A 25,686-nucleotide genomic window follows, 5' to 3' on the forward strand; every position below is an offset into this window, starting at 1 on the left:
TTAGCTTTATCTCTTAGGCAAGTGTTTAGTGTACTAGAACAGTGTTCAAATGTACTGCTTTCTTGAATGTTTCCTATTAGCATGTTTAATGAGGCACTCTAATCTCCCCTTATGTTGACCATCATTAATGAAAACTTGAAGTGTTAACAGTAACACTGAAAAAGGACTCTGACAGACTGTGAAAAGACTTAACTTTTATTTTAGTTAGGCCTTATTCAAAAATGATGACTTTGGAATATGTTATGGAATTGTCTGTAGAATGTAGGCAGTTGGCTGTTGATCTATCTAGCTAGTTTGTGTGTGAAAGCTAATAGTCTTTTAGAATAAATACATTTTTACTCTAAAGGATATCTCTTGTTAATGATGGGCATTCTTCTCCTCACACACTACTTAAATGGATTCTTCCTTAGATTGACAATAAAGAATACACAATTATTGTGAAACTGTCACTTCTTTCAAAAAGTTAACCAGTTTGTTGCATGAGTAGTGTTCTAAAATTATCTGTTGGCAGGAATGACTTACAGCTGGTGTACAGGAGCTTCTCACTGCCCTTGTCTGAACTAAAGTAAAAATCTTGGAGCATAATCTGTGGGAATACAACTGAAAAAAATGCTTGATGAATAATAACCTGATACACTACTGGGATCAACAGTGTTTCAAGGCACTAAATTTAGACTGCATGTTCAATATCCAAGATGTAAGAAACTTATCCAATTTCCTATCAAGTCACTAGAAGAACACATTAGCCTGGTATTCAGATCTAGCTTGGCAAATTTCCCCCATCCCCTTTGGAATTTTCTATTTAATTAAAAAAAAATCGTATTCAAACTTCCTCATAGCATAACAACATCTATTAAGCTATTTATTAATATTTCATTCCTGATAATCTTTGCCATAAACTTACTTCTCAAGCAACTTGCCTCCACAAATCCTCCATCTGTGGAATGATTTGCTAAAGATGCTTGGAATCCTTACAAGTAGTACAAACCAACAAGGGCAGCTTCTTAATGAGCCAATTTTAAAGTTGGTTGCATTAAAGTTTAACATTTTAATGAAAATTCACTCTTGCAAGTTCATTCTAAGATATGTAATAGCATACGTGTTAAAACAAATAAAACTATCACCATGGTTTAATATCTCAATATAGCTTTATATGTTAGTGAAGAATGTCTCATTCCTAGTGAGTGTCCTCCTGAAAGGAAAAGTTTGAGTAATTTCTGTTTCTATCTATTCATTTGGAGCTCCTAAAATTCTCTATTGGGCTGTCACTGTTTTTTGTTGTGAATAGGGATTAATGGCTCAGTTACTGAACTCCTTCCTTGGCGGTACTGAAGGAGGACCAGGGATACATTTGCTATTCATTTTTTGTGATTCTTTCACACCTTATTTTTCAGTTTCAAACTAGGCAGTCTAAAGCTGGTGTTCCATACCGACTCAGGCCAATGTCTTGATTGTACATTGTTCTGACTCTACGCCTGTACAGGCTTTTGATCTTGCAGTGAATTGTGTTAGGAGACTAAGTGATACATAAACCTTAACGGGCAGGAGGAGGCCCTTTTGGTTGTTTATTGCCTGGTTTCCCAGGGAGATCAGTAGTGTTGGCGCAAAGGGTTAGTGCAAGCTGGAGGAGAAGAGGGGACAAACCAGTGGTAGCCCCAGCTCCTGGATGTGCCTCCCTAACACTTCCAGCTCTCTATCAGAACCATCAGTCGTCAGTGTGAAAGGCTGTTGGTTATGGCTGTGGGTGTTTTCTGTTTAAGATATCTAATTATTGTCACCTGTTTATGATTGTTTTGAGTAGTAATCAAAACAACAACAAAAATTTACCAGCAATCCTTCTCCATATGTTCCTGCTTAGATCCCTAGTACCTTAGAGCTTTTTTACCATGCTAGGATTAAAAGTGCATCTCATTCAATACCCTGTCTCTGGCTTTTGTTGCTCATCTGTTTTTTATACCAAGAGCATTCCCTCATGGCCACTAGATGTGCAGTTTGAGCTGTAGTGGAAATCCTAGCTGTTGCAGCATACATCTGTATTCACACGATCTTGCAAAAATGTCTTTTAAAAACTATTCCATCTCCGTCGTATTTATTCCCAAATGCTTTTATAAATGAGAATTTAGATTCCTTCTTCAGTCCTTTTGTTTTGCTAGGTTAGATTTAATCTCACTTCTAAAAATATATTTTTAATTCTCCTGATTATCATAGGAGTTCTCCTTTATAAACTTTTTCTCTTGTACATAGGTTTCTTGACTTTGTCCCCGAACTTCATAATGAATTCTGTATAATGCTTTAATAAGTCATATGAATACTTATGTGTTCATACTGCAAATACCTTCTTGGATGCTAACACAGTCCTAACATGCCCTTCTGCACCTGCTTTCTATTGATTTTCTTAAAATTGAGCTGTGCACTCTGTCTCTCATCTTGCAGATGATATCTTGCAGATAATAGTAGCAGCTATAGTAATTAGTCTCTTAAGTGATTATCTTAAAAGTGAAATAACATTTAATATGATTATTTCAGTTCATCATATTGTCTAATACTTCCTGTATGATAATTAGCTGCATCTTGTGGTCTAAATTTAAAGAGCCTTCTATTATATTTGTTTTTGAACCATACTCTTAATGAGGTCGGAAGGCTAATGCCTTGGTTACTCCAGTGGATAAAGATTGGGCTTGTCTGCTGTCTCTTCTCAGATCTCATGGCCGTGGTGCACAACGTAGAGCTTGAACTTTCTCTGGCATAATTCCCAGTTAATTGTTTTCATTTTCTTTTCCTCACATCTTGTCACTTATCAGCTTCATTAGTTAGGTAGCAATATACTTGCCTACAGCCAGAATCTTTTATTTGGTGTGAGCAGTTTAACAGTGAGGGCATATTAGAAAATGTCATCTTAGTGTAAATGAAAGCATTCTCATATGAAAGATTAAGAAAAGATTACTTTGCAGCCATATTTATTTTGCTAGGAAAGCTGTTCTTTGTTTTTAAATTTCTTTAATATCTGTCTGTTAAAATAACTACATAATGAATACTGGTTGTTATGTATTTCAGAGATGTTTATAGTTGATTAACACTTAATGACTTGCTTCTGATTATGCTTTTTCACAAGAATTTACTCTCCTAGGCTGTAGCGTGTCTTAAACTGAAATTAAAGGAGGAAGATATGAAGAACTATTAATGCATGCTAAGGCGATTGAAAGCAAGCCTATAGTGTGAATAACATTGTAAAATCTAAAATATTATCACTTTTTCTTAAAGTGGTATGAATTTTTCCTTAATGTGGTCTGCCTCAGAATAGCTTTTTTTGCTCCAGGTCATTTTTAGAAAGAATTTTGTTTTTGTTTATGAATGCTTGCTGGATGGCAGCCAGTCAAAATAGGGAGGTTTTCCTATTTGTCTCTTCCCATTTCCTGAAACCTGCTACACTCTGTTTCAGACTTAGAAGTAGCAATATGTTTTGACGCTGATGTGATGTATTTCCATTCATTACTTTGTTTTCCTGGTAAGCTGGGGTTTTTGTTAGGATGTCTTGAACTTCCTATACGTTTTGGGAAATCCAGTAGAGGGAGTAAGGCCTGAGTACAAGGCAAGAAAGGAGAATTTTGACAGCAACATGATGAAAATTTTTAAAGGTTAGAAAGCTAACGTGGAGGTCTGGGATGCACAAGTGACCAGAAAGTATCTGTCACTCTGGGACTATGATGCTGGCTAGGGCATTCAAATTCTCCTGCAGTGTGAGGCAAATGCACCTTGCTATAAGGAGAAAAATGAGAAAAAAAATGTCAGTATTGTATTCTTTGGTACGCAAGCATAGTAATGATGTTGAAAGATAGTTTAGGAGGTTGGTGAAGTGTCAGGTTTTTGAACACACCTACATTCAGTGTAAGATGAAAGGCATTAGGATAATTAGCACAGTTTGGAGAGTTCTATGAGATGTGTATCATGGATCGTACAATCTACAGAAGAGAGAAACCTAATCCTACAAAATCAGTTTTACTGAATGAATATTCTTTTCTAATGTCTTAGATTTTCCCAAGAAATCATGTTTTATTCATTGCAAGCTTGATAATAACTAATTTGAATCATTGCATTAATGTCTGCTGAATAACTGGTGTCATTGGATAGCTTGTGGCTGGACTGCTGAAGGTGTGTAAGCTTCCCCTGGCAATTCTTGCAGACATTAACTTTCTGGTAGAAGGCAGTAGTAACAGTAAACCTCCTGCTGTCATGATGTCCCTTATTCAGGAACATAATGGCACTTTTCAAGTGTGTTTTAACCTTCACGTTACCCTTATGTTGCAGAAACGGGCTTTGGTTATACCTGTAAACAGCAAGTTTCACGTTAACCACAGTTAAGTGCAATTCTAGCAGTTTTACAGGATTGATTGTGTGCTCTGGATGTTAACAATAGCTACTGGTCTGTTCAATGGTGCGCCCCTGCTTTTTGAATACATCACTGGCAGATTTGTCTGGCTTGTTTTAAAACAAGATTTCTTTGCAGATCCTGTGTAAAATCAACCTTCCTAAGTAGTTGCGTGGGCTAAACTGAGAGGGAAACTGAAGCAGGAAAATATACCACAGGATATGAAAGTTGAGCTGCACCCTGCGAGGTGGGGAAAACCAGGCAGGTTGAGTGGGTAGATAGCTTGCCTGAGGACATGCAGTTGACTGTGCTAGAGGGTCTGAGGTCAAAGCCCTTTGCCTCTCCAGCTATGAACTGTCCTGCCTCCTATTTAATAATAAATGAATCTTGACTAGTTGTAACCTGTTTCAGATTAAATAATCTAACTTTCTTTTGAGTGTCAGAGGACTGTGAATTACAGTGCTGAAAGAAATTTGTGGATGGGGAAATTTTCCAAGGTGTTCTGTTTCTGTAAACTGAACCATTGCAACCTGGCATGCAGTCAAAATAACTTTTTTCATAATGCAGTAATGTTAAGAACATGGCTGACATTTACAGTGTGGAAAAGGAGAAAATGAAATTAGTCTGAGCTTGTGGAAGCACCCCAGCTTGAAGCACAATGTTCTGTTGTGTAATTGGCTTCTAGGATGCACTCTTATGAGTGAGATATCATTATGCAGTAAGCTGACTTGAACTCTAAATGGCAAATTCCAATAGTATGGAGAATCTTGTTGTAATCTCCCAGTTTCACCATAAATGAAAGATGTTTAATTAAAAAAAAAAAAGTAGCTCTTTTGCAGAGCATATTGTTTTTGAATGTGCACATCTTTCTAATAAAATCCATGTACAGACATTCCCATCTTTACCTCTCAAATTCAGTTCACTGAATGATTCTGTTTCAAAGATATCCTTCCTGGGAATATGTGTTATTTCTCTAAAACTTTTAATGGTATCCTTATTTGCAGGGCATGGGGAAGGATGAATACTAGGGACTGGCTTTGAGTAGCATCCTATAAGAAATATGCCAGGCCTCTTTTCTTTTAGTGTCCCCGAAAAGAGGGAAACAGAACGGTATTTTCCTCCTCTGTATTTATTGCAAGGCCCCATTCTGTTTTTATACCTCCAAGCTTCTTCTTGGGGGACACCATTCCTAGTGCTTTGAAATTCAATCACCTTCTCTCATTTTCGTGTTACTCTTGCGAACAGCAGGGAAGATATTTACAGAGCAGCCGATAAAATAGCCTTCCAGACTGATATTTTGCACCCATGAAGTACCATAGATTTTTAGTTAAGATTGGTCTATTATAAAGAGGGATATGATGAAAACAGCCCATCTAAAAGAGGCTCTAATCGTTCTAGAAGCGGCAGGGAGGAAAAAGCTGCTCCCATACAAGGAGTGACTAAATAGAGCAGCGGAGAGTGAAGCGTGAGTGTTCTCGAAAAGCCCATCCAGAGCTGTTAAATGTCTGGTCCACATGCAGACTTAGTCATGAGTTCCCTAACCTGGTGATTTCTGGAAGCTTAGGGTATATCAGGGGATTACTTGATGCTTGTTCTGCTTCTTAGCTTTTCCTAAGCCTCTGCTACCTGTTGCCATCAGAGGCAGGGTTATTTGGCTTTTGGCCTGATAGAGCCAGTCTTGGTATCAAAACATGCCTGGAAGCAGGAAGGTGTTTTCTCTTGCCACTTTGCAAACGGGGAGCAGAAGCATGAGGAGGCGAAGTGCCGTGCCTGAGGCCGCAGAGGATGTCGGTGGAGATGGTCTCCTGCGACCGGGGAGGGCCCTTCCTTCCCCACCAACGGCAGCTGTCCGGCTGCCCTCGCGCACGTCGTCGTCTTGCTTTTATTCCCTTTGAGAAAGGGATGTACTCCCAGGCTTTCCTGTAAAAGCTTTTCTCTTCCATGTGCACCATCTCCATCTGTTTAATTGTTATTAGTTAAAACACTGATAGGAAAGATGCAGAAATATTTCTGACAGTGGCATGTGTTTGAAAATTTGCTTGTATATCGAGCACAGAAAGAGCTATCTGAATGGGTTTTTTTTCTGCGGTGCATTCTGGTTAGCTTTGAAAAAGGCTTGAATAAATTTTTAATGCTTTCCTGACACTTTTAAGTGGCTTTTTATGCCTTACGGGTTGCTGGGGAGCAGCTGGAGGAGCTGCTGGCGTGTTCTGGAACGTTCCGTTGTGAAAGGGGCTGCCGCGCCCAGAGGCCGCTGCAAGCACTTACCTACCGTAACAAAAGGTCCCCTAATGCCGTTTTATTATCAAACAACCTCTGTTCCTCTCTCCAGCTTTTGGAGGCTTCCAGCAGTTGCATCAGGCTAACCTTGTTGCTAAAATTAACGCTGTGTGCACGGTGCAGTGAGTCAGCCGGGCAGTGGGGTGCTTCCTCAGCCGTCCCCAGGGGTTCGAAGGCCGGCGCGGTGCTTTTCCGCGGAGCAGTTGGAGCCGGCTGTTGTACCCCCACTCCGGGGACACGCGCGCCTTCCCGTCGCGCCGGCTGTTGCCAGGGGGCGCGTGGCGTGGATGCGGCAGAGCCGCACGGTGGCATCGGGCCCGGGAGGACGCGGTTTTGCCACGACGCTGAGGCCTCGCTCGCCGCGCTGGAGTGACACTCCAGCCAGCTTCGGTGGGAATGGGTTTTTGCTTCTGTGCTGCCAAAGTGTATTCAGTTGTGACCACAAAAAGGTGGTTGGATGTCACTGTTGGCTCTCCTAATGAGATATGGGTACAAATTTCCTTTACATGAGTATGAATTTGTTGGCGCATTTAGACTATGAAAGTATGTGCAGCATTCAGGTCTGCTCTCTGCATGCCGTTGAATTCCTGTCGTGTTTTGTGCGAGTGCGTATGCCTACGTGTGTTCCACATGGGCTTTTCTTGTTTTTTGCACATATGGCTCATTTGGAGCTGTCACCTAGTTCCTAAGAAATATTACCAGTGTTGTGACAGAAAAAAGGCACCCATGCTTTAACTTCAGTTTCTGCTTGTTCGTGAAGGTGGCCTTTTTCGTAGTGAGACAGTTTTATACTCCAGAGAAGTTGAGAAATAATCTCTTTTGTATAATAATAATAATGGAATTACACATGAGGAATAGTGCATGGCCCTGTTTTCCTTCAAGGTGGAGAGCATGCCGTGGTTCTGTTTAAACTTGGAGTTGTGAATACTTGGCATCTTTCTGTGTAAAACCTTGAGTTAGTCATTTTGACTTAGGTATGCATACTTGGATCATAGCATCTCTTTGAGTCAAAAGAAATGATTTCATTGTCTTTGACGGATGCTTTTTATTTAATCTTAATATACATGCGGTGTGAATTAGAGTAAGCTGTTCTTTGTGTCATTGAATAAAACTGTGAACTTGAAATATAGTCACTAGCAACCAGTGTGTATGCCCATCTGCTACGGAGATTCGTTTAGACTTCATTAGGTGTTTTGGGTTTTTTTTTTGGAACCTGAAAATCATTTCATTTAAAGAATAGTAAGGAATATAATGCTTTATGACAAAAGAAGCTGTAATATCTGTTTCAGTTTCATTAATAGAATTTAATTTAGAATTTAATTTATTTTTGTAGGTGTAGCATCTATGACAGTACCAGTGTACATTGCAGAAGTCGCTCCGCCACACTTAAGAGGCAGATTAGTTACCATTAATACGCTGTTCATCACAGGAGGGCAGTTTTTCGCAAGCGTCGTCGATGGACTCTTCAGCTACCTCGCAAAGGATGGATGGAGGTTTGTGAACTGTTATATTTAAAAGCAAAACCAGCATTGTTATGATTTCGGCAAGCCTAGATAATTAATTGAAAAAGACTTAATGGTTGACAACTATCATAATTCATGTTGGTAAAACAGAGTTTACATATAAAGTGGTAAATTTGTATATTGGGACTGTAAATCTGTAAAATGGGACTTTAACTATTGCTAAATAATATGCATGCTACTTTCACTTAGGCTTAATATTTGCAATGTATTTAGCTTTTCTGACTTTATAGTAAACTTTAAAATGCATGAGCAATAAATATACATCAAAAAGCTTTAATGATTGTCATAAAGATGGTAGTATAAAAGCAGCTTGCCTCTTGTCTTTAGAATATGTTACTGTTTTTTTTTTTCTTTTTATTTTTCTTCCAACAGGCAAACTTCCAGTAAGTATGGTGCTATAGGTACAAAATAGAAGTGTATATTGAATATTCTTAATTTGAGGAATAAGTCATCCAATCAGAATTGAAGTAAAGGATATTGTAGCATACTTTTGTAGTTGAAGTTTAGATTATAGAATGATGTGATTCTCTTTTGCTCCACTTTCTGGATATTACATTCTTCCTGTAGTAATTGCTAAGTGTTTCTGGACTGCTGCTGTATAACTTCTTTATGATGATGTGTCATTTGAGAGAGAGAGATTAGAAATCTATGTGGCTTAGTATTTTACTTGCTGTGCTGACTTTCTTTTTAAAGAATAGCTAACAGAAATGTACAGGATAGATCATTTAAACTGCATATTTGAACTTTTGGAAACTTATGCTTAAGTATGTGTGCTTTTTTTCTTGGAACTCTCTTGGGAATGATATGCATGTTGCTGTAGGGTCTTCAACCGAGTTGGTCCTTGAAATGAAAAAATTGTAATATATTACAATTATTTAAGTCTAAATTAACTTACCAGAGCTTTGTGTATTGTCATGCTTTTCACCTTGTATTTTGAATATCAGAAAGTTTAGGATGGAGTCATTCTTTCTCTGAGGGAGGTTGTTAGTAGTAAAGAAATGATGAGATCAGTTTAAACAAGCAAAATGGTTTGGCTCTGCAGTTTGGTGCTCATACTCCCCTGTGTTGATTTTTCATATTAGTAATCTGGGATTATTTGCTGGGATTTATAGACCAAATGAAAAAGCCTACATTCTTATTCAGAGGGTCCACTTAGTTGCTGTTTGAGGCTTATCATCCCAAGAGAGAAGTTTTTTTTAAGTCTTTTTTTGTAATCCCAATAACAGCAGCTTTCTAAATGGGTTGGACTATGGCTTATTGTGAACCTGTTCCCACAAAAGTATCTCAGTTTAGTTTTGTCTTTTGTAATGAGAAGTCCTTTCAAAATTTGGTTATTTTGCTTTCTTCATCTGAAGGCATTGTTTTTTTAGTTGGCATGTGTGAGGAAGATGAGAAAGTCCTGGGCTGTTGTGGCTTACCCTTATAAAGTTTTCTTTAAAAACATAGGGAAAAAATCCAAAACTCTTAAATGTCATTCAAAGTTTGTTTGACATATTCTGTGAACTTCATTAATTTGGGGTAATTTGTCTCTTTTTTTGTTTTTCTGTTTTGCTTTCTTCTGAAGTCCCATGCTCCCTCTCCTGTAGTGGTTCTGTATACTGTAGATCTTCTGTTGTCATTCAAAAAGATAGTCCTTCAGAAAAATCACTTGCTCTGCATCAAGAAATCCCATGAATATATTTCATCACTGCAGATTGTGTGATAGTGGGTATGAGCTAACAAAAATGAAATACTTGCCGTTAAAGGCCTCTCTGACTAGATCTCACACAATGAGGTGAATCCTCTCCTGAGGTCTCAGATGAGAGAGAAACAGTCTTGATGATGACAAACTTGGGAGGTGCAGGATAGATGAGCAAACAGTGAGGTGGATTGAGAACTGGCTGAATGGCAGAGCTCAGAGGGTTGTGATCAGTGGTGCAAAGTCTAGTTGGAGGCCTGTAGACAGTGGTGTCCCCCAGGGGTCAGACTCTGCTCAGTGGTGCCCAGCAACAGGACGAGGGGCAACGGGCACAAACTGAAACACAGGAGGTTCCCTCTGAACATGAGGAAAAACTGTGAGGGTGACAGAGCACTGGCACAGGTTGCCCAGAGAGGTGGTGGAGTCTCCTTCTCTGGAGATATTCAAAACCCGCCTGGACACGATCCTGTGCAATGTGCTCTAGGTGACCCTGCTTGAGCAGGGGGGTTGGACTAGATGATCTCCAGATGTCCCTTCCAACCTCAACCATTCTGTAATTCTTTCAAACAATCCTAATTAAAAAAAAAAAAAGTGGAGTTGCTAATTCCTTTCTGCAGTTACAGAAATATGCTTAGTTTTGAGAAAAGATAACTGTATCCAGAAATGCATTTCTAGCTGAAATACCAACTGAAGTATTTGATCCTTATAGCCAATTATCCTGTAGGTGTAATGACTCCCTAGGCATGGGGCTGGATTGGGGAGAAAGGGACAGGAGAGATGTTTTATAGGGAAAATGTTGCAAATTTCAAGGTAGCAGAAATAAACTGTGGAAAGCAAAGAATGGATCTACTAGTCTCTCTGAATCATAGAAAAAAAAATAGGCTGAAAGGTACTCCAGAGGTCTGTAGTCCAATTTACAGTTCTCCAAGCAAGGTTACCTTAAAAGTTAAATCAGGTTAGATTAGTTTGCTTGGGGCTTTGTCCAGCTGAGTTTTAAAAATCTCCAAGGATGAACACTTGCACTTCTCGAACAACCTGTTCAGATGTTACATCACTCTTACTGCGAAGATTTTTTCTTTCCTTGTCTTAAAACTGAATTTCCCATGTTGGCCCTTGTGACCAGTGTCTCCAGTCCTTTCAGCTGTGCACTGTGAAAGGTCTGGCTCCATCTTCTCCCTGACCTCCTATCCAGTTGTGAAAGACTGCTATTAGGTCTCCCCTTAATCTTCCCTCTTCCAGGCTGCTCAATCCCACTTCTCTCAGCCTCTCCTTTTATGCAGTATGCTCCAGTTCCCTCACCATTTTAGTGGTTCTGTGCTGGACTTTTCCTAGTTTGTAGTTCTCTCTCATACTTGTGGTCCCTGCCTTCCTGAGGCAGCCTCATGTGTGCCGAGCAGTGAGGAGCAGTTGCTTCCTCCAACCTGCTCGCTCATGCTGGCTAACTTCTGCTAATGCAGTATAGTAATGCCATGTTTTACATACATGTCAGGTACTGTTCTGGCTGATTGAGTGAAGCTAAGTGAAGTGAAACTGTTGCACTGGACAGAAACTGAGACTATGCTAAAGATCAGGTCTCCAACGACTCTCACTCAGCTCCAGTGTGAAGCTGTTAATTGGGGAATGTTTACTTGTCTGTCCTCAGCTAGTTTACTGCAGCTTGAGACTGAGCTGAAAAGAATGCAGAAGGTTTGTCACCTGGAAAGAGTGGTCATCACACCTATGGGGAGAAATCACGGACGTTCACTCCTGAGTCATCACATACAAGAAGGAAAACTACTTTGTAGCTCTTAGTGACTAAATGTTTATGTATTGCAGTGCTACAAAAAACAGTGAGGAATCTTACTTTCACTTGTCTCTGCTTGTTCTTGGAAATGCTGGATATTAAATTAAAAATAAACAAAGGGGAAAAAAAAACCCTGACTCTTATGTGAAGATAGCATTATAAATCCTGCTAATGCTATCTTAATAGTATTTTAGCAGTATGTCTGAGAGGAGAAATGTTACAGCAGACTTATTAAATTTCATGCTGGATTTTTTCAGGTCTGTTAGACATCTAGCTTCAAATGGAAAGCCTTGTACTCTATATAGGAAAGAACTATATTAGATTTCTGAAAGCTGGCTCACTGCACGTTATGCTCAAAGTTGGCTACTTTAAATGGAGTATATAAAGTTGCTTTATCTGGAAATAGCAACAGCTCTTGAACTTGCAATGGATTTATACTCTTAACTGAGCATTTTCCTTCTGGCCTGCTCCTTGTACTCCACTTTGACCAGAAACATGTCAATTGGAAGTTGACTTTAGTGACTGAGCACTTTCTGTGGATTTCTTTTTTATCTTGACCCCAGTAAACAATTCAACAGAGTCCAACTGGTAACCTTGAGAGACTGGGTCTAGCTTTCAGGAGTCTCAAGTGATTTTGCCTCTTAAGGTGAGTGAATATACCCAGCTGCTTAGTTCTGGAGGCTGCTGCTGCATGTAAGGGACTAAAAGGCTTTGATAAGTTCCTGGAGGAGCAGAAACTGGGTAATATGAGTGTAAAGGACTAAATCTGTTTAGTGGAATGTCCTAAAAGATGCCTTTGCTTGCAGGTTGACAGAATGCAGCAGCTGTGCTTTTAATTTTTATGGTTTTGGTCTACTCTTCAGTTAAAATAGAAAAGGCTTTCTAAATACCACAGAAATGCAAACATTGAATATACCATTTGGTGAACTTCTATGATGTATATGTAAAGGTGATTTCTGTATATGGCTGCCTAAAGACTTTGTGGAGGAGGAAGAACATAGGGAGAAATGAGAATAATAGGAATAATAACATTAGTGAATGAGAAATGGGAACATTAGTGAGTTAGTGACACTTGTTAGGTATCTTGGCTGACAGCTGCTCAACTAGTATTGCTTCCACAAGCTTACTGTTTTGAATTTTTTTTCTTCCTCTGTTCTTCTCTTTATAAATAAGGATGAGCTATACTATTCTTAGATCATTAGAAAACAAGACACTTTCTCAGCTTTTTTTCTGGACCAAGATGATTTACTTGTATGGCCTTTGAAAATTTTAACCAGTTTTAGCAAGAACTTTTAGCAAGAACATCATTTGAAGTCTATAATGGAAGCTAAAAAATCCCAGATGAGGGCAAATGATATATCATATGTAAGGAAAAGATCATATTTAAAAAGCAGAACAAAATTATAGATCATTCAATAATTCTTGTAATTCTTCTTTGAGTAACTCATGAATGCTGATCTAATAGTTTATAACTGGAAATTCTAAAGGGTTCTTACTCTTTAGGGGTTTGACTAACTTTCTCTAGGTAACATTTGAGGCAAAGCTAGAATTCTTCGAGAGACTTAAGTGAAAAGTCTTAAATGTGTTTTGTTGTTGCAGAAAAAGCACAATGACTAAAACAATTTAAAATACATGAACTCAAGCTTGCCTTGATACTTTGAGCAAAATTTTGTGTAATATATTTAATTATGAACAAGTACAGTTCTGTAAAATTAGTTCTGCTGAAGTAAAGAACTGTTGGAAGCTTGAAATACTGTCATACATGTCTCTTCAGTGTAGAAGTTTAGCTACCATAGGTATCTGACAGTGCAATATGATGCTTTTCAGTACACGTACTCTGTTCTGCAATGCCATTGCCTTAGAGCTGCAAGCGTTGGAAAGAATTGGAAAGAATTCCGGCTTGCTTGTGAAAATGTTATTCATATTGTATGTGAGTGTTTTATTGAAGGAATATAAAAATGTGAAGTGTGTAAATCAGAACCACCCTTGAAACTCAGTTTCAGTATGTTTTTGTCTTCTACAATCTTTTCCCTTCACTTTAGTCAGAGCGAATCACAATATATGTGGGTGTTGTCATAGGTATCAGTACTGACCACTGGAAGTGTTACTCCCCTGGCAGTGATAATTCTTTATGGAGTAGAGAATTAGCCTTAATGTTGTATATAGTAAAATACCGTAGGCATCTCAAATACTGTTTTGACTTAAAACGTGATTTTGCAGCTGGCTGAAAATGTAAGAGTGAACTATCTGCTTACAGTTAGAAATTTTCAAAAGTAAAACACATCTCCTTAAAAAGGAGCTTATTCTTTGGTCATGTGTTTCTATGTATACATATTTACTGACCAAATAAAGCATTTCAATGGCTATTTTGGCTTTTTTTCTTTTTCAGTCTCACTTTTATGTCATCAGCAGTACCATTTATTTTTCAAGCCTTTGATTTCTTTTTCTGTTCTTTCCTTTCTTATATCTTTGCTGAAAGGGATTAGTTCAGTTCCTGAACTAACAGACTGTTTCAGGGTTTTATTTAGTCTGAGTTAGTGTCCTGCAGAGCAATGGCTGTAGAGTCAGTGACAGAAGAATATTCATCATAATCCTTGTTGTGTACTGGAATTACAAGTGAGAATCCTGTTTTCTAAAATACTTAAAGAATATGATTCTTGCCTGCTTAATTTCTGCTCATAAGGAGTAGGAGGGGAGGAGGGTAACAGGCAACCAGGTTCATGGTTTCTCCCAGTTAACTTTATGTTAGGAAAATTTTACTTTACTGACAGAACATTCTTTTTGATGCTGCTAGGAAAAGGCCCCTGAAACACTCTTCCTAATAGGTACATTTAACCTTTTGACTGAGCACATAATGTATTTTGATTTGTAAACTAAAGCTTGAGCAGTTGTACATGACTGTTCATAGTATGTTTTTGTAGGTAAATATTAGACATTTACTTATTTATTTATTTTTAGGTATATGCTGGGCCTCTCAGCTGTTCCGGCAGTTATACAGTTTCTTGGCTTCCTGTTTCTTCCTGAAAGCCCCCGTTGGCTCATTCAGAAAGGCCAGACTCAGAGAGCACGGAGAATTCTCTCTCAGATGCGTGGTAACCAGGCAATTGATGAGGAGTATGACAGTATCAAAAACAACATTGAAGAAGAAGAAAAAGAAGTTGGAGCAGGTATGCCAAATGTTTATTGGCATCTCTGAGCATCTATAAGGAGACAAAAATAGAAAAAGTTCTGGTCGTAGCCTGTGCGAACTTGATGTTTTGCTTTTCTTGACTGTTTTGCTATTGTTTAAAATATTTCATATTTTGGTAACTTCAGAACTGAGCAGATGTTTCTGTTATCCTACAGTTTTAAGTTCTGATTTCTTAAATGAGGAAAAACTAAAATTGTATTAAGATTCTAAGTTTATACTTGCTTCTTACATTTATTTCATGTGAGAAATGCACTTTCTTTCATCAGTGGAAAAGAACATGAAGGTTAAAAGACCAAACAGACATTCAGGAGGTCCAGAAGGATTAATATTTTACATGCTTGAAGTTATCCACAGTCCAGATCCACGCTGAGAGATTCTAGGCTAGCAGCTTTTGGAAAGATTTACAAAACTAGGCGTGTAATATTGAGATTCTTCTTCAGTAAAGACAGTGTCTGAGGTCCTTTTGGTTTGCCCAAAAGAATAAGGTATCTAAATCAATTCCTTTTTGACTCTTTCATAGCCTTATACCATATGGCTTTATGTAGTTAGCTTTAAGCAAGATTACAGTACCATTGACTATCTTTTTATCTACTAAATATTTTTCTTTTGCTTTGTGCTGAAACTGTTAGGGTGGGAATTGTAATTAAGGCTCTTAAATAAGACTCATCTTAGTTCTTGCTTCCTTAAGCTTTGATAGGAAAATACTCTAACTTTGCAGGCTGATGGAAAGAAAAATGCAAGTTATTTTACAGTTGCGTAAATTGAGATTTGACATCTGATAATACCTAATCTCGTTGCCTTGCTGAGTTTGGCTTTGGAATTTACAATAAATGATTAAGTATCATGAAAAAAGTTATTTGACCCATATTAGTGACCAAATTTTCAAAATATCCATCATGGATGTGAAGTAGGAATAGATTTTTTTTCTTTTTTTTTTTTCCTTTTATGCTTTTTGTAGGTTTGGATCCTTTGTTTCCAGGTCTTCAGTGGGACAAATCTTAATCACCTTGAAGCTGATTTGATAAAAAGTGAAAACGGATATTCGAAGAACAGCTAGACATTAAGAATCCTGTACCAAGGTCCTTGATCCCAATTAGACATTGGACTATTAGGTTCTGCGGAGAGCCACTTAATGTCTAGCATAAAAGCATTTCTGCTCAGTAGAAATAAAAGGGGCAGGAGTCCAACCCATTCTGTCCCTTATTTTTGGACTATAGATTATGACTTTGTTTCTCTCTTTTTTTAAATCTCTCCTCTTGTTGTTTCACTTTTCATAAATTAAATGTGGCGTTGTAGGACTAACTCTAGCTCAGTTGTTAAAGCACTCCTGTATACATCTGTAGCTTGGACTGGCACACTAGTTATGAGGCTGTTGGCTGTCTGGGATGTGTAGGTCTCTTGATTTTTTTTTCCAGAAAAAGTCATTGTGTAGCTGGAGAACTTTTCTGGAGACATTTTGGTGAAATGAAACACATTCCTATGGAAGAATGAGGTTACAATGAGTCAGTGTTTTCCACTTGGGTAATCCACAGCTTCAGAGCTTTCACAGAATGGCATTAAAGAAATAAGGATACTTAGGAGTTTATGCTGTCCAACTTGTTATAACTGCTTATCATAAAGGTATTAGATAGTTGTCACTCTCGTTTCTGATAACTAGTTACAATTGGACTTCATCCCATTTAACCCAAAGTCTTTATTGTTATAAAGCAAAAGTTGTGTTTCAGCATCAAGACAAACCTTTATTACCTCTTGTGACTTACAACTGGTATTTACAAGTCATATTAAACTGCCATTAGTTTCATTTCTTGAGGAATTGTCTAGATATTCAGTATTGAATTTGGCAGGCAGAGTGTGAGAACAACTTCCTGTTCATGATTTCCTTGCCAAGTGTTCAAGTATCGACAACTCAAATGTATGCTTCTGCAAAGGTTTTGCATTTCATTTTGCCATGTGTATTTCTTTTTTATTTTATTTTGTATGTTTCTGCAGAACTTCTTGAATTCATTACTCCTATTTGTAGCACATAATGTTTTAAAACACTACTTAATGGCAATGCCAAATGGTGGTAGTAATTCCTGTCAGACATTCTGGATATTATTCCAGCTTTGCCAAAAGCTTTCCTGAGCCTGTATTGAAAGTGTTTGGATGTGGAATCCAAGGAAAGACAGTTTTGTAGTTCAAAAATCATCCTGCCTACTTTCGCTAATAGTTTCTTTTAGTTTTCTGTCGCTTCTCTTCCTGAGAGAAGAACAGGTGTTCCTTTTCATCAGCTGATACACAAGCAGCTTCACCAGTTTCTCAGGGCATTGTTTTGTGTGTGAAAAGAAGCCTGTGTTTGACTCCTTCACTACCAGGGGAATAACAGAATGTAACCATAATGCCTTCTCAAGTCCCCCACTTAAAAACTGTAATGCTTTTTGTAACTGTTTCATCAACCACTCTTGTCACCAAAAGATTGAATCGTAGGGGAACTTCATCTGTATTCTCTAAGAGGTTCATCACGTTTTCTGGATGGTCATCAAACACCTTCTGACTTGAAGATAATAAAAATGTCTTGAGCAATAACATCTATTTCCAAAGTTTTTTTGTACCAATGTGGGATACCTGCTAAGTGAATGATTCACATTTCTTTATCCTTTTCAATACCTTCAACCAAATAGCTGCTGCTGCTTAGCAGCTTATTTTTGAGCATTTTCAGATTGGTATAAGGAAATGGATATTTAGTGATATATTTTTGACACTTCCCTCTTGATTGCTTGCGCAAATGAATTTTTTTTCTGGCAGTTAGGAATATGGCTTTTGCCTGCTCTATTCTGTACTTCCAGTGTGACTTTTGGTGTTGTAAAGTCCACAACTTGAATCTAGGTTTTCTGGGAAAAACTTTGCATTTTGAGAAGGGAAGGGGGGGAGGGTATTTCATTCTGCAGTTACATTACAAAGCAAGTTGAATCTTGGTCAAGTCCGGCTGATCAGCCGCTTTTTAACACCTCCCCCCTCTCAGATGACGGGGTTCTAGTGCAAGAGGGAGCTGGCTATAGGAAAACCAAAGGCAGAAGGAGTAACGAGGGAGAAGTGAGAAAGGAGAGAGCTCCCTGGAGGTGTGGCAGCAGTAACTGGTAAGTGCTAAGTCGCTTTCCCTTCAGATAGGCTGTGGATCTCACGAATTCCCAGTGCTTGGCTCAGGCTCAGAAGCCTTAGCGGGAGAGAAAAGGGGAGAGAGCAGACGGAAAGGGCTTGTGACTGGGAGAGGGTCCTGGGGTGAATCTTCACTTTTGTTAGCAAAACTAATGTATGACTTGCACTGCCGTTGAATCACAGTTTTTAGTACCGTTGAGGCAGATGTTCTGTACTGTACGTTAATTAAAAACAGGCAGTCAGTTCTTGGAAATGCAGGTAAGCACTGGTACAATGGCTTAAGTACACAGGTACAGATGAAGTAACTTGTACTGTGAAGTAAATTATAGGGAGGGATTTTTGATATTAATTCTAGAGTAAACACTTCAGAGTGAATTGAGTGGTTGGCAGTTTTGTACCTAACATACTATAGCTATCTAATACAGAGTTATATACTTTTGTAAATGTCTTTCAGGCTGCTAGTGAAGCATTCGTTTTAGACTGGAAAGAAATCGTTACAGTGTCCATTAGTGAAATTTAAATATATCATTAATCTTCTGTACACTTAATGAATCACCAGTGTTCAAAGCAAGTCATGGGAAAGTATCAGTCTATACTGTCTTTTGGGTGGAAGCATCTGCAAGTTGCATGGCTCTTCCTCATGCCTCTGCTGAAACGACGCTGAGCTGTGATGTTCCAGAATATGTAGTGCTAGTGATTAGCATAGTACTAACTTTTACTTAACATCCTGATGAAATGAACATAATTTGTATTAAGATTGGACATTTATTTTTGTTTTGATGAAGTATATGTAACCATGGATCATACTTACAGTAGAAGAGCAGTATAATCTCCCCCAGTTCTATCTGTCCCACATTCCTCTAACCTGTGAAGTAAGGTTGAGACTCTGGAGCTTATGCCTGTGGACCTTTACATTTTAGTCTGCTCCAAGCGTTTATATGCCAACTTTTGATCATGCAGATGTCTCTTTTGTATGTTATTCTGCTTTGTAATTCTTCCCATGTAAAACTAGGCTGGGGCTTAGTGATGCACAGAGCCGTGGTGCTTATGTGAAATTCCCTCAGAGTGACTTACCAAATTGATCATTACATGTTAATATTGTTTAACCTACTATTCTGTGTCTGTACCAAAATATTCAGTAATGGGCATTGCTTCTAGATGAGCCATTTTCTGATGTTTCAACTATTTTTTAATATTTTTTTGTAATAGCCTATTTTTTTCTGAGGCCAAGATAGAAAGGTTGATACCACTCTGTCTTTCGTTCCTATATACTTGACTCATTTTTGCTTCTTCCCTGAGAATTTGCTGTTGGATCAGTGAGTCGGTCTCCTTCCTTGGGTTTTGCATTCCCCAGTTGGAGGTAAATACACTATTATGTAAAGGTAAAATCACCTAATTAGCATTAGGTTTCAGCTCGTAACTTTACCCAATAATTGTTAGTTAAAATAGGGTATTACCAGAGAGGAGATCTGGACTCGCAGTCTTTCCTGGATACATTCCTAGATATATTTCTATTTCTTGCAACTTCTCTTTGTAGTATTTTAACTTGTCAGTCTTGCCTATTGCTTTGGCTTCAACCATTTGACACTCATCTCTCTAGAGAGGTACTGGAAGCTTTCAGTGTTTTCATTCTTGATCATAATTCTTTCCTTGCTTCTGACAGTCTCTTTTATCTTTTGCCATTGCCTGACAGACCTGCAGTTCAGTAAGACATAGACATGCCTCTTGTTATGGACATCAGCTGGAATTTTATTTGATGGAACTTGCTAATACTGCGATACTGGAGTAGGGCTGTGCAGAGATCTGAATCATTCTAATTCTAGGGACTCAAATCCATATTTGAAATCTAAGTCTAGTTTTATGGTCTTAAGTGGCTCTTGTTATCTGTAACCATTACATGAAGTTAGATGAAAGTCTTTGGAGCAAAAGAAAAAAAGGAGGTGGAGTAAGGTTTCTTTGAAGAAAACCCGAGATTCAATGTGGTCGATGGACATCTCAGCCTGAAATTCTTGTTTGTTACAATACCAAATGCAAGGATCAGTTGTAGATCATTTTGCCTTTGTATTTTCCAGAGATCGTGGCCAACGCTCAAAGTACTTACAAGGAATGTCTTTGTTTCATTCTTGTATTTTAACTATTTGAATTTTAGAATTATTTTTTTCAAGTCTGTTCTCTTAAGAACAAAAATTCTTCCTGTGTGGTGACATATCTTCATTGGAATTTATTTTGTTTTGAGTTGAAGCCAAAAGAGCAGCACTCCTCTGGATAATCAAAATTCATGCAGCGCAGGCAAATAAAAACATGGAGACATTTTATGTTCCAGGGTCTTGGGAAAGTATACTAGCTAAATTCAGTATATGGTCAGGGTTATGAGGAAAAACCTTTAAAACTCGGCAAGGAATATTGAAAATATGAACTACTGTATTTAAACTGGTAAACAGTTGAGGAAGACAGATAAAAAGCTGTTTTGGTTCTACTTTTATCCTTAGTCTTTTAAAAGGCAGACTAATTCTCACAAATTTGACCTTTGAAAAATGCGGTGTATAAAGACCACATCTTTTTCTGCCTTGCCTAGAAATATGGCTACTATATTCTAAAAGTAAGAGTTCATTTCTGGTATCTTAGAGCTCTGCTGCTAAAGGTAGCACACGCAAACATGGGTTTGAGAACTTAAATATGCTTGGGGAATACTGGTTTTACAGATTAGATTTATCTGGCAGTACATTATGAATCGAGCTTGCTTGGATGACTAGAACCAAAAAAAGCCCATAGTCTTCCGCCTTAGTTTTCAATGTACTAATGTAAATTGAATGTTTATCTGAAAATGGTGGCTAACTACATTTCTGAAGATCAGATATTCTTTAGGGTAGACCGCTCTGAACAGGCATTTTGGAACAAATTCCTATTTGCCTAAAGTCCAGAAAGAGATTTCAGTTAAGCTGGTCCTGAAGGGTAGAAAAGAGTGAAATTCATGAAAGTGTTCATAGAGAAGTGTTATTGAGGCAAGAGTAGCTGGAGTTTGTATTACTTTGCACACATATGCACACGCGCATACACATGCACACAACATTTTTTATATGTATGTGTGTGTGTATATATAATATATATACACATATACACAAAATATAATTTTTAAAATTCAGATTCACTATGAGGTTTTTGGAGGTAAAGTAAGTCAGCTTTCCATTGATGGCTTAGTATTAGTCCACAGCTTCTGAAACCTACAGGAAATTAAAACTAGAAGTCTGAAAAAAGAAGGAAAAAAAGGGATTTTACCTCTATCAGATCAAAAGTAAATCTGTGCATAATGATTTTGTTTTAAACAAAACGGCATTATTCATAGACTGAAGCTGAATTCCCTCATGTAGGGGTGGAATTAACTGCTGCTCTTCATCTGAGGTAGCTTGTGGATCTACATGTCTGCAAAAAGTGGTGGATGCCACTCCAAATTATCAGTGTATCACTGACCATTCAGCTACTTTCTATATTATTGCTTTGGAAGAGAGACATGGTTTTGTGCAAACTTATGTTTCAGTGGGAGACAGTGTTGGAAGAATAAGACTAGTGGTTGACATCCTTTCCTGAGGGAACGTGGTCCTTGTAAAGCTGACTGCAAGAGGGGCTGTGAATAAAGCTGATATTGAGTTTTCTTCCAGTTCCGTACAGGAAAATAGGAATTTGAAACCTGTTTGTGTTTTGTTTTTTAAACACAACCCTGCCCTCCCCAAGCCCCTCTGCATTTCATTTCTAGTTGCTTAGTTTTCTTTCTTAATAGCAGCAAGCCAAATTAGCCATTTTTGTCTAATTGCTCAGATAATATTATCAGTGCCTGCATTTTGTGTTTATTTGTTTGGTCCAGCTACAGTACTTCAAATTTATAGAAAATTATTGTTTTCCTTTATACAAAAACTTTTTTTTGTACTTTCTCTAGCTAGTCTAACAAACTTGGACTAGGTTTTTTTCTAGAAGCAGTATACTTCTGGCCACAATTTTCATGCTTTCTAGAAGCTCGGCTCAGTTTTAATGCAGGAAGCTAGACATATTTCTTGGCTTTTTGGAAAGTAGTGCTTAGCTGTATAACTTGACTTGTTATCAAAGGCTTGCTATATAGTCTAATAAACTTTAAACAGCATTTGTGTTCATTTACAATGGTTCCTTCGCACTGATAGTTGGTTCAGATGGAAAACACAAAGGTAACATGGCACGCAGTAATTTTTATTTTAGCCTAACTGGATGAAGAAGTGAACTTGAAAGAATTAGGGAAATATTCTTGGTCAGTGAAAGAAAAATGAATGTGTACAGCCTGAGTAGAAGTAAAGGAAATAAAGCAAGCAGAAAAGACTAGAAATAGGGAGAAGAAGAAGCAGACCTGAAGGTGCTGGTTCTTAGAGTCGTGAAGGGCAAACTTACTCTGAACAGCAGCAGCACTGGTTCATTATTCAGTACAGAAATTGAGATAAATTAATGCATAGATATCTCTCGCCATCTGTCTAATTGATACAGTTTATTAAACCGGAAAGGGAGCACTAGGAATCGAGAGGGGCCAGAGAAAGAGAAGGCCGTACTGGGAAAAGACAGTTGTAGGATTTTAATGATGGGACAGGAAGGGAAGGGCAGAATACGTGTGCTTAAAGGAGAGTTACAACATGTAGCTCAAGGCTTGAGGCATATGGCAAAGGGCCAGGCTAATTGGTAATGGGATTCTGATAAACTCTCTTGAGGAAAACCAAGCTGGGATTTATTACTGCCGTCTTGCTTGCCAGATTTATTGCTCTTTGATTTGAATGGGAAATAATTGATTAGCGTCAGAATCGGTGTGCCTAGACAGGAAGTTCAGTCTGAGGACATAGGGGTTGAGCGTGTAGTGCAGTCAGCCTGATGCTCTCGTCATGTTGTTAGAAATAGGAAATAGAATTTCGAATTTCCTGGGTGTGTTTGCGTGAGAGATGGGCACACACTGCATTACAGCAGATTTTAATGCTCTGGACCTTTATTTTTATAACATAGTTGCACTGATGTACTTATTTATTATCTGAAATTATGGATCTACTTTTTTATATTTATGTATATTGTTAAGAAGTAGTAAAATTATGTTGCTTCTAGAGCTACTAATAGTATTCAAGAGCTCAGTTAATTAAAAAGAAAAAGTCTGGTTCTTCACTGTTTCCCTGTAGGATCCAGCGTCAGAACTGAATACACAATTCTAAACTGAATACTCTCACTTGAGCTGCCTATTTACATGCAGCAGGGATTTAGACAAAATATAGTGTTGTGTGAAAATGTTAATGGGCATAGTTTTTTTTTTTTTTCCTTTAAAGTCACTAAGGAAAATAATTATAGCACTTCACTCAGCTTAGCAACATGATTCGTTATTTAGCTTTTAGAGCATGTTCTGTGACATAAGTTAGCTATAATCTTGTAGCCTCTTTGCTCTCTAACCTCGTGAAGATGAGTGGAAACTCTAAAATGGATTTAATGTGTTTAATAACAATGTTTATATGTAAATGCCACGAACAAGTAGTTGAGCAAACTTTACCTGTTGATCCCATTTTAGCCTTTTCAGCATAATCATTAAAATTATAACTTTTTTAAATTAATATTGCTTTATGGTGGTGTAGGAACCAAGTGGGTACAGGGCTGACTCTTCTTCCTCTGCTGCCTCCTAGATGCCCTCCGGTGATGGGCTTTGTACAGGGACAGAATTTTGTCTGTCCATCAGATGCTGATGGTTCTTGAGCAGCTGTAGTGTTCCTCTGGATCTTGCGTCAGATGTATCTAGTATTTATAAAACCTGTTTAAATTGGTAATCTGTTAGTAGGAAAAAAACCATTAGGGAGCAAAAGGGGTTTAAAACAGCCTTTGCCCTTATTTCTTTTAAATAAGGGCTTATTCTACTCCTCTAATCTAGTCGGGCTTTATTTTCTTTGGAGACCTTCACCAAGGTATTGTCTGCCTGGTTTTGTCCAATCTTCATCTTTTGCTTTGCTTTTTAAAATATCAGTATTGTTTTTTGATCTCTTCTGTTTTCAAAACATTTTATTCTGGTATTCTCCTAACAAACCTGAAGAGTTTGTTTCAGATTAAGCAGCAATCCTTGCATGTTTCTTGAGAGTTAATCTAAAGTATTTGTGCACTGAGTATTTCAGTAAACCTAGTAAGCAATAGTGAACTGCTAAATGGCATTATCAGTGAAGTCTATCAGAGTCGCGTGGTGGCAGGTATGGATTGGGTGGGTTTTTTTTTTTTTTTGATTTGAGATAGACTTGAAAGAAAGCAGTAATTTGCTACTGAGTATGTTGTTCGTATGTCTCCCAAAATACCCATTTAAATGCTCTCTTACACAAATATGTTTGAGCTCTCCCTATGCTCAGAAAGCAAGTTGTTGGAATCTCTCTTCCTTTTGAAAATAAATGAAAAACAGTATAGTACTTCCTCCCTTGTGAGTATTTGATCAGAATATGTCTTTGGACGTTGTGCTTTCATCCTGTAGATAAGAAACAAGGCTTCTTCCTTTATGGTAATTCTGCTCGACTGTTAACAATTTTTAAGAATGATGAACTAGTTCAGAATCTCACTTCGTTCATAATTTTTCGGTGAGCAAAAAGTAAGAATTCTGGTTTCTTGTCTATATTTTCTTTTTTTTCTTCTTTTCTTTTTTTTTTTAATGGTGCCATAAACCATACTGCTGTCCCCTAACTCTGTAGTAGTGTGTTACTCTTGATTTAGAACCCAGTCACCAAGAGCTTCCTCTTCGTATTTGTTCCTTCTCAGAAGTCGAAAGGACAAGCACCATCTTTCCCTTTTATCATTTCGATGAATGATTCATGGGCTTATGCTTTTCAAGTGGTGTTTTTGTAAGTGCAGTACTTCGAAGGAAGTCTGTTGTGATGTGTGAGGGGTTTTTCGTGTGCATGCTAAAACATTCTGATCTCGCAAATGTCAGTGTGGATTAGGGATTTTTGTATGGTTGAAGCGTGTGTGTGTTTGTGCGGTAACTAATGCTGGGTGAATAATTCACCACGAATAGTTTATCTAATTAATTTAGCTTCTCTTTCTGCTTGTCAGTTGTGTGTGGGGAAACTGTAGTTTCCGTAGACATATTTGTTTTGGAAGTGTTAAAGTGCTTCTGAATTTTACTGTGTGAAGCTGTAACAAATACAGTGAATACTTAATACTTGCAGTAAAAACTCTTTGGAAAATGGGGCTTTCACAAATGTTAAACAGTACTTAAGTCCTGTTCTGGAAATATCTGTACAAATAAAGTTCTGAACAGCTCAGTCAACAAAATAAGAAATCTTTAAAAAAACAAAACAGTAAGATTGTGCTTTCCCCCTCTCCCCTCAATTTTCAGATTTCTCTTTTGCTGAAAAAACAAGTCTTTCAGAAAGTCTCCTGCTATGGCACTATGAAATGCAAGAATGCAAATGGTAACCAAAAGTCATCAGTCATTTTTTAGCATGTGTTTTGGGGAAACCACTATTCTGATAAAATTTCTTTTCTTCATTTTTCTGAAGAGAGATCATTTCAGTGTTCTAATAGTAATCAATTTGTGGATTTTTTTTTTCCACTGAACACTTGGAAGTAAATGTCTGTTATGGATAATGGTGGTTTTGAACTTTTTTTTTCTGTTGCTGGACATACTTGAATACTTCTATTTCTGTTGAATATTCAAATATTTGCCAATTATCCTGTGGAAAATATTAGCTCACAGTCAAAATAAGATATCTAAGA

The 25,686-nt window shown here is 37.8% G+C and overlaps 1 protein-coding gene across 1 annotated transcript in view; it reads left to right on the top strand.

The window, feature by feature from the left end:
* Nucleotides 1-25,686, top strand: part of SLC2A13 (solute carrier family 2 member 13) — a 219,549-nt gene that overhangs the window by 81,480 nt on the left and 112,383 nt on the right. Inside the window, exons 5-6 of the mRNA XM_026076041.1 lie at nt 7,980-8,139; nt 14,589-14,797. Of these exons, the coding sequence (XP_025931826.1) occupies nt 7,980-8,139; nt 14,589-14,797 (369 nt within the window). The remainder of the gene's footprint in view (nt 1-7,979; nt 8,140-14,588; nt 14,798-25,686) is intronic.

Source organism: Apteryx rowi, unplaced genomic scaffold, assembly GCF_003343035.1.
Source record: "Apteryx rowi isolate R43461 unplaced genomic scaffold, aptRow1 scaffold_423, whole genome shotgun sequence".
Lineage (NCBI taxonomy): Eukaryota > Metazoa > Chordata > Aves > Apterygiformes > Apterygidae > Apteryx > Apteryx rowi.